The sequence below is a fragment of the Sus scrofa genome, chromosome 11, assembly GCF_054392235.1.
Source record: "Sus scrofa isolate SSC_HxYL_T2T_F1_AM1 chromosome 11, Sscrofa_HxYL_maternal_Yorkshire_Landrace_v2.0, whole genome shotgun sequence".
Classification (NCBI taxonomy): Eukaryota; Metazoa; Chordata; class Mammalia; order Artiodactyla; family Suidae; genus Sus; species Sus scrofa.
Genome location: NC_139393.1, coordinates 1,942,637 through 1,951,519, shown reverse-complemented (window position 1 = coordinate 1,951,519; position 8,883 = coordinate 1,942,637). Strand labels below are relative to the sequence as shown.

Sequence of the window (8,883 nt, the reverse complement as noted above, 5' to 3'; positions counted from 1 at the left end):
ATAAATCCAGACAAAATTTTCACTGGAAAAGATATATGCACTCCTTTGCTCATCACAGTGCTATCATCACAGTACCCAAGACATGGGAACAACCTAAATGTCCATCAGCAGATGAACAGATTAAGAAAATGTGGGGCATATACACAATGGAATACTGCTCAGCCATAAAAAAGGTAAACTAGGCGTTCCCGTCTTGGCTCAATGGAAACCGACTTAACTAGTATCCGTGAGGACCCAGGTTCAATCGCTGGCCTCGCTGAGTAGGTCAAGGATCTGGCGCTGCCATGAGCTGTGGTGTAGGTTGCAAATGCAGCTCAGATCCCACATTGCTGTGGCTGTGGCGTAGGCCAGCACTTGTAGCTCTGATTTGACCCCTATCCTGGGAACTTCCAGATGCTGCTGGTGTGACTCTCGAAAGAAAAAGGAAATACCAAGTTTCCGGATGCTGTGAAAAAACGGAAAATATGCCACAGGCAATGCATGTGCTAACTCCTACTCCAAAGGGAAAACACCTCAAGAACAGGTGAGGCAGGCGAGGCAGGCAGGGCACTGAAGGCCGAGCGTGGTGCTGGCTCCATCCCATTTACTTCGATTTACTCAAGGCTGCACTTGCCACAGCCAGAGGAGGGGGAGGACTAAGTACCAGGCTTTGGTTTGTTGGCATCAGGTTCAGCGATAAATTCACTACGTAATCTTTACTTTTGGTGGAAGATGGCAATCCTCAAAGGAAAAAATTCCAGCTGGGACACACACGAGGCCAGGAGGGACATGAGCAAGTGCTCGGCATCCCTCATCAGGGAAGGACAAACTGAAACCAGAGCGAACACCTCACACCCGTCGGAACGACGACCCTCCAACAGCAGTGTCAGTGCCGGCGAGGATGTGGAGAAAGCGTCCTGCAGCCCCAAGTGTCCATGGGTGGAGGAGTGAGGAAAAGAACTGGTGAGGTGCGCATGCGCTTGCACCCACACGCACACGCACACACAGTCCGCCGTCAAGAGAGAAATGTTGCCGTTAACAACATGGATGGATCGAAAGAGAAAGAGAAACACTGCGTCATCTCACACATATGTAGACTCTAAAAACCAAACCACCAAACTCAGACACAGAACAGACTGGTGGTTTTCAACAGGGGGACTGAGGGTGGCGGGAAGGATGACGGGGTCGGCTGTATGGTGACAGAGGACTTGTGATCAGTTTGTAGTGTATACACATATCGAATCACACATGAACCTAATAGTTACGTACCAGTTTTACCTAAAAAAAAAAATCACGTTGGAACCACATAAAGCACTTTATTTTCAACTAGTGGGAGAATGACCTGGAATGAGAGGAGAGCTCCATGGTAGTTGACAATCTGCTTACAAAGTCCTCTGCTGGGTTTCTGCTGTCTTGATCTGCGTAGCACAGCTCCACGAATAGGAAGCTAGCCATGGCCCGTCTTTTCAAAAAAAAAGAAAAAGTTTTGATGTTCGCAGTTCCAGAGCCGAGGCCTGAAGGCAGACCCCCAGGAAGCGGGCCCACTGCCTGACTGCACCAGGGAGCCCACGCCACGGGCCCTGGACTCTAAACGGCTGCTCTGACTGTCCTTTGCCCACACATACTCGCCAGCACTTGCGTTTTCATCTTGGAATAAATGCACCTTCACACCGTCCCCCTGCAGTGGCCGAAAGCGAACTGGGCTCAGCACCCTCTGCGCGCTGCGTGACCCTGCTCGTGACCTTCGAAGCCAGGCCGACGGGGCTGCGGCAGGGACGGCTCCAGTCCCGCTCACCGCGACCTTGCAGCCAGTGCTGTTCCTTCCACATCAGCGCTGCTCTCAGCCCTTTGCAAACATCATCTTGACAATCCTATGGGTCGTTACCGCCACTTTAGAAAATTTTAAACAAACCGAAAAAAGCTTCAAGAAACAACGCGTCCAGATTGCCGGCGTAACCAGGATTTAACCAGCGTGCACGCGGCCCCTCCCATCAGCCAGCCAGATTCCCGGCAGCCCAGCCCCGCAGGACGCGGCACCCCTTCCTCGGCCTCAACCCTGACCCTCGCCCTTGGTCGCAGGAGTCCGCTTTCATTCCCCCCAGCCCGCTTTCATATCTTCAAGGGAAACCTTTACGACGTCTCCCAAGCTCTGACCCCTGTTCTTCGATGCTTCCTGCCCTCAAAAGGCCTGATTTTCCCCATTTTTAAAGCATAAAAAGACTAACTTGTCACTGCACTTGATCCGGGCAGGAAAAAGTCTCTTCAAACAGAGCTTCTTCAACCTGCCTCAGCGCCAGGGATACTCCAAAAAGCTTCAGCTGCCCCCGGACCCACAGGCCCCTTCCCAACCCCACAGCCCAGGCCACAAACTTGTGCTCTGTTTCATTTAATCCCATGGCTTTTGTGTTCTTACCCCCACTCGGGCTTAAACGTGCCAAACCCCTCCCTCAGCAGACACCCCCAATACTGCATTAAGCCCCGTGCCCACCCCAACTACCTCTCGTGCTCAGTGGACCGCGGCGAGTTAACACACAGTTTTACACAGAATGCTAAGAGCACTTCTCTACACACCTTACAGAAGGACTTGAAACGCAAGGACTTCGTATGCAGTCATACCACAGCAAAGCCAAATCTAACTCCCCAGGAGGTGCATTACGATTTGTTCAGAGTTTAAAGGCTTCATGGCAATAAGGAGGGAGGAAAAAGTGGACGTTTATTTTACATCACTGAATGAAAAATAAATTCAGGAAACAGTAAGGCAAGTTTAGTAGGGCCTCATGCGCCCGGAGGTCGGCGGGGCCCGGTTGGGAGGCGTGATGGCTATGTCCAGGTAGTCTCCTATCTGGAACTTCTGCGACTGCAGCGTCATGGAGTCGTCGGTGCCCTTCCTCCCGGACATGGTGCTGCCGATCTCCTTCACTCTGCGCGGGAGAGCGACACGTGAGCCACCGCACCGCCAACAGTCCCAAAGGGGAGCACTGCCCTCATCTCCAGCGGGCAGAAGAGAATATGAATCTACCCCCCATCGGGTGAAACATCCCACTCAGGAAGAGACTATAGGAATTAAAAATGAAGAGCTACCTACCGATAGCCGGGCCTCTTAAGATCCGTAAAAACAATTGCAAAATTGAAGTGTGTGCCCTTCTTTCTAGCTTCTGGGTAGACTTCTTTTACTAAACTAGTCAATTCTTTCAAGGTTGCATCCATCCTGAATTTTTTTAGGGAAAAGACATTACATGTGATTAACCAGCAGTAACAACAAGGACAGTGACATAACAATGAATGAATTTACATGGGTCTCAACTGCAACTTACACTACAAACTGTCACGGTCTTAGGACTGAAGTAATTTTAAAGCGCCTAATAATGCTATTTGCCTCCAGATATCCCCTTACCAGCCTCAATATTTGACATTTCGAAGAATTAAGGTCAGAATGGCAGTGTGCCCCTGTGTTTCTGTGGAACGCTGGCCTAGCGCTTTACCCACCTAAGGAGGAAGAGGTCCACGTTAACCCAGGCGCCTTTCATTCTTTTTCATTCTTTCTAAGACGCACTTTAACATCTCTGAAACTGGAAGGCATCTTAGGATCAAGGTGACAGGAAAGCATGTCATAAAGACGGGCAGTGTTTTCCTTTCTAAGAGCGAATGTTCTGGTGAGTTTTACCGGAGATGGGCTCGCGCAGAGCAGGACTCAAATGCCCGAGACCCACGCAGCTGCACCTCTGCGGGCTGCCCACAGCCTCTCCACCCAGGCACCCCCGAGGCGCACACGAGAGCAGGAGCGCCCGCGATGACCACCTCCCTTCCGTCCTCCTCTGCTGCCCGATCCTGCTCAACAGCCTCAGACCTCAGCAGTGACCCCTAAAACCACGCCCTTCCAAGTATTACACAAACCCCTGTCACCCACTTAGCTGCCCAGGCCACACACCTCCCTAAGACAGGTCAAATCTGTTGTTCTCCATGCCCACCGCCACACTTTATTCCAGCCTCGCATTACTTCGATCTGCATGCTGCTCTCAGCTTCTCCCAGCTCTTCCCAGGGAGAAGACCCTGGGGAACGCTTCTTCTCTGGCGCAGGCACACACTTAGGGGCGGCTGCACCCAGGGAACGTGGCTCACCCCTTTTACCGCGTCTACCAAGCTTCCCACCTGCAAGGACCACCCCAGCCCAACAGCTGGGGCGCCGAGGGGTGCTTTCTGACCATCAGTCCAAAGTGCACACGTGGGTGTAGACACTCCCTCTCCCTGGAATCTTTGCTGGGTGAATGTGAGGGTCAATTTCAGGCGTCTTTTTCAAAAAGCAACAGCCCCCTTATCTCATCAAGCACTGAGGCAGGTGTTCTGTACTGCTGTGTAGGTGGGATCAGTCTACAATCAGTGATTATCCTAATTAGTCTGGGTAAACCTCATCCATCAACCCGAGTGGGCCTGATTCAACCAGATGAAAAGGCCCGCCAAGCAGCGCCGAGCCTTCCTGAAGGAACTGCAGCAGCTTGTGCAGAGCGGCAGCCCGCCCCTCAGACCAGCCATGGGGCCGGTGCAGCGCCACGACGGTGCGCGCCAGCTCTTTCAACACGAAGCTCCTGCTGGCCTGTTCCGACCCCTTCCACTGGCCTCTTTTTAAGGACCAGCCAAGCTTAAGGTCCCTGCTCCTCCCCACACTGTCCCCAGCCCCACACAGTGCCGGGACTTTGGCCAACTCCTCCGCCACCTCTGCTGGCCTCCTCTGGACTCCACTGCCTTCCCGACAGGTAGGACCGCCGACTTTAGCTCCTCGGTCCACTTGTACAACTGAGAACTTCCAGACTTCGTGACTCATCTTCCCTCACCACCGCTCTGGGAGTGGCAGCAGGCTCTGGGCTTCCCACCGACCCTCCAGCCCTTCTCTGCACCCGTCCGAGGGAGGACACAGGCTGTCCTCCCTTGCTGGGCTGCAGCTCAGGACAACGGGCCTCTGGTCGTTTCATTCCTGACTTAGGAGAGGATGGACGGACCATCTCGCCTGCCGTCTCCACCCCAAGTCCTACTTAGCACTTACATCTGCTTCCCCCCCAAGACCAAGTTCGTTCTAGAAAAGAGCAGGACCTCTTTATACCCTCAGGGTCTAAGCAAATCACCTGGCAAACAGGAAATCTAATGTGTTGGAGAAAATCCACACTAATCTCTGGAGAGAGATTCATCAACATATTCAATGTATTCTGTATGTACGTATGGCTCTGCCCTATAAATCAAATCAACATTTCTGAATTTTTATCCTGGAATACTAAACTAGACTCATACCACTACATAAATTTAACAGACACCCCAAAAAGACAAATAAGGTTCCAATCTTTAAAGAACTGAGTTCTAGTATTCTGGGCTTAGTTTAAAATCACACACCTTTTTAGGAACGTAATGAAACACTGTGTGAAAAAGAGTTTAGTGATTCCTCAAAAAGGTACAGACTGAAGGACCAGATGACCCAGCAACTCCACTCCTGAGCATAAACCCAAAAGAACCGAAAGCAGGGGCTCAATACCATGTGCACACACTCATGCTCTCGAGAGCTCTATCTGCAAGAGCTGAAATGAGGAAACAGCCCCCAAGTGCTCATCAACAGACAAATGGACAAAATGTAGCATATCCTTCCAGTGAAACAGTATTCAGCCACAAAAAAAGAATGAAGTTCTATTACATGCTCTACGGTGGGTAATCCATGAAAACATAAGGGAAATAAAATAAGCCAGACATAAAAGGTCAAATGTGACATGAGAGCACTTACATGAAATGCCTAGAATAGGCAAATACCTACAGACATAAAAGAGCATCTACCAGGGAGTTCCCGTTGTGGCGCAGCGGAAATGAATCCGACTAGGAACCATGAGGTTGCAGGTTTGATCTCTGGTCTTGCTCAGTGAGTTAGGAATTCCGTGTTGTCTGATCTTGTGAGCTAAGGTGTAGGTCGCAGACGCGGCTCGGATCTGGCAATGCTGTGGCTCTGGCTAGCTCTGATTGGACCCCTAGCCTGGGAACCTCCATATGCCACGGGTGCGGCCCTAAACAAGAGACAAAAGACAAAAAAAAAGCATCTACGAGAAACTGGGGGAAGGCTTACTGGGTACAGAATTTTTGTGGAGGAATTTTAACGTTCTGGAAATAGACAATGATAACGGCTGCAAAATATGAACATATTTAATGACACCAAAGTGTACATTTAAAACGGCAAATGCCAAATATGTTTTACAACAGACATATTTTGAGAAATTACACATCTTTTACTGCCACTAAAAAGCCACTCTACTGCGAAACCAAGGAACGGAATGAGGCTGCTTGTATGTGACGGTCCTAATCAGACGTGGGGTAGGGAAGGCACGGCTAAGAGAGGCCTTCAGGAGCCGGTAAACACATCAAAAGCTTCTCCATTAAGCACATCAGAAACCACCAGCTTTTGTGTTTTTGTTTTTTCTGATGCTAAGGCTTAATACCGCGTGGAAATGCTCTCAGAGGACGACAAACATCACCCAGCAGCACCACTCCCCCGCGCCGCGCCACTCCAGCACCAAGTTCGCGACTGAGACCCCCCGGGGCGGCTACCGCAATTTAACGGCCTCCGTGTCATTTCCGTGCCCAGCAACCCCAACAGGGACGGCAAGCTCAGGCCAATCCTTCACACTCCGAAGTTTCAACACTAAACACGAAACAGCCACAAGACGGGCAAACACCCTTCCTTCCCAACTCTGCGCCTGCTGCTCAGAGGCCGCGAGCTGGGAGGGGCCGAAGCCGGGAGGACAGGCCCCCGGCGCCCGGGGGACACCCGCGCGCGGCCTCCCGGCCTTCGCCCCCGGCCCGAGTCCCCGCAACCCCCGGGCGCGCCCCCGAGCCCCGCCTCACCAAGTGTAGATCTGCAGCTCGCTGGACGGCACGTTTCCGCGGGAGAACTCGTCCATGCGGTGGTGGCGGCCGTTGTTGGTGGTGAAGACGCGCAGCAGCAGCGGGCAGGTCTGGGGGCGGCGGGCGGGAGTCAGGAGGCGGCCCCTTCCCCCCCCCGCCCCGCCGCCTGGGCACGCCCCGAGGCCCCTCCACCTCTCCCGACGCTCACCTTCTCCCGGTCGATGGGCTTCTCCGGCTCCTTCTTAATTTCCTCCTGGGTGACGCGCGATTCTACCGCCATCTTCCTCCTGCGGCCGGCGAGACGCTCGCTCTGACCTCCGACCCCCGCAGCGAGCATGAGAACCGAACCTCTCGCGAGGAGACGCTCGCGAGTTTATAGACGACACGGAGAGGCGGGGGGAGGGGTGCGCTCGCGCAGGCCCTCAGCGCAGGCGCACTACGCCGCTCGTAGCGGGAGCCCCCACCTCCCCCCTCCAATCCCCGGGCGCGCCTGCGCACTGCGTGCCGGGAGAGGACGGCGTCGCGGGCGGGGCCCGAAGGCAGGGTGAGGGATGCGGACGCCCAGTGTGGGAAGGTAGGAGTGGCGGGCGCTCGGGATGACGGCGGGCTGCCTTCAGGACCGGGCAGGAATGCACGGAACGACGCGCGCTAACCGGAGAAGGATGATAAATTTGATTAGGTTAAAATAAAAAAGGTGCCGGAAGAGAGAAGCGGGCCGCGGCCGGAGGGCGTGACCCCAGGCGCTGGGAAAGCCGGGGTCCCGGGGGTTCCGGGCATCCCGGGAAGAGGCCAGATGGCCTGCAGGTGCTGTAAAGGAAATCCACGTGTAGGGGGCTCGCGCTTGTCGCGCTGCCCTGGGGACGCGGTGGTACCGCGGCGACTGGCTTTAAGCGGCTGCTTTTCGCGAAACGTGCAGAGCGCAGCGCGGGATTCGGCGGGCGGGCGGCACCCCGGTCCCTGGCTGCTGGGGGCTGTTTGGTGGAAGGACGGGCCGTGTGCCCTACATCCACGTTCCGCCCCGTGGGCCACACCCTGGAGAGAACCTCGCTGAGCTGTACCCAGGGACGTCACGGAGACGCGAGAACAGGTGTCCTAGGGTTGATGCTCGACGCCTTGCGTAGACGATGCAGGGGATGCTACGCGTTGCCTGGTGAACAAACTGTAACTTCGAGAAACCCAAGGGCACAACGTAATGCTGAGTGCAGGAAGCCGGAAACAAGGGACATTTGCTATGCGAATACATCTTTATAGGATGCAAAAACAGGCAGCGCTAAACTCTTGTTCCGGAGGCATTCCCAGGTGATATAACTATAAGGAGAAAAGCAATGAAGTAATTACCACAAAGGGCAGAATGGTAGTTACTTGTGAGAAAAGGGGACTGTAACCAGGGAGGGGCAAAGCGGGTGCTTCTAGAGTGTTGGCAACGTCTGTTTGGGGACCTAGGTGATAGTTACATGATTGTTTGATTCTAAATTATTATTTGAACAGTGCATTGATATTTTACATACACTTCTCTATGAATATTTCTTTCTGTTTTAAAGAAATATATATTACCTTAAAAAAAAAAAGAGGAGTTGGTGGTTAGCAGGTTGAAGATCCAGCTTTGTCACTGCAGTGGTTCAGGTCGCTGCTGTGGCTTGGGTTTGCTCTCTGGCCTGGGAAATGTGGCATGCTGCAGGCTCAGCCAAAAAAAAGAAATGGAGGAGTTCCTGTCATGGCTCAGTGGAAAACGAATCCGACCGGCATCCATGCGGACGAAGGTTTGATCCCTGGCCTCGCTCAGCGGGTTGAGGATCCAGTGTTGCCGTGAGCTGTGGTGTGGGTCACAGGCAGGGCTCAAGCATCCGGGAGCTGGCATTGCTGTGACTGTGGCGTAGGCGGGCAGCCACAGCTCTAATTCAACCCCTAGCCTGGGAACCTCCATGTGCCTCAGGTGCAGCCCTAAAAAGACCAAAAAAAAAAAGAATGCCTAGGAATCAGTAAGGAAAAGAGAATTCAGTAGGATCCAACAGGACATCAAAGGGTGTGACAGGC

At 53.3% G+C, this 8,883-nt stretch overlaps 1 protein-coding gene across 1 annotated transcript; it reads right to left on the bottom strand.

Moving 5' to 3' along the window:
* Window positions 1-2,671: 2,671 nt before the first annotated feature.
* Window positions 2,672-7,198, bottom strand: SAP18 (Sin3A associated protein 18). Its single transcript, XM_021065443.2, has 4 exons — window positions 7,058-7,198; window positions 6,850-6,959; window positions 3,065-3,187; window positions 2,672-2,900 (listed from the first exon to the last, which is right to left on the bottom strand). The coding sequence occupies exons 1-4, from the start codon at window positions 7,184-7,186 to the stop codon at window positions 2,744-2,746; spliced, it is 519 nt and encodes a 172-aa protein (XP_020921102.1). The 5' UTR covers window positions 7,187-7,198; the 3' UTR covers window positions 2,672-2,743.
* Between the last annotated feature and the right edge of the window lie 1,685 nt (window positions 7,199-8,883).

What these genes read in the sequence shown, in the direction of transcription:
- SAP18 (XM_021065443.2), bottom strand. Translation starts at nt 7,186, where the DNA reads ATGCTCGCTGCGGGGGTCGGAGGTCAGAGCGAGCGTCTCGCCGGCCGC. An exon ending in AGCCCATCGACCGGGAGAAG is followed by an intron (nt 6,960 to 7,057) that starts GTGAGCGTCGGG and finishes CGCCGCCCCCAG; the next exon opens with ACCTGCCCGCTGCTGCTGCG. An exon ending in GAGCTGCAGATCTACACTTG is followed by an intron (nt 3,188 to 6,849) that starts GTGAGGCGGGGC and finishes AAAAAAATTCAG; the next exon opens with GATGGATGCAACCTTGAAAG.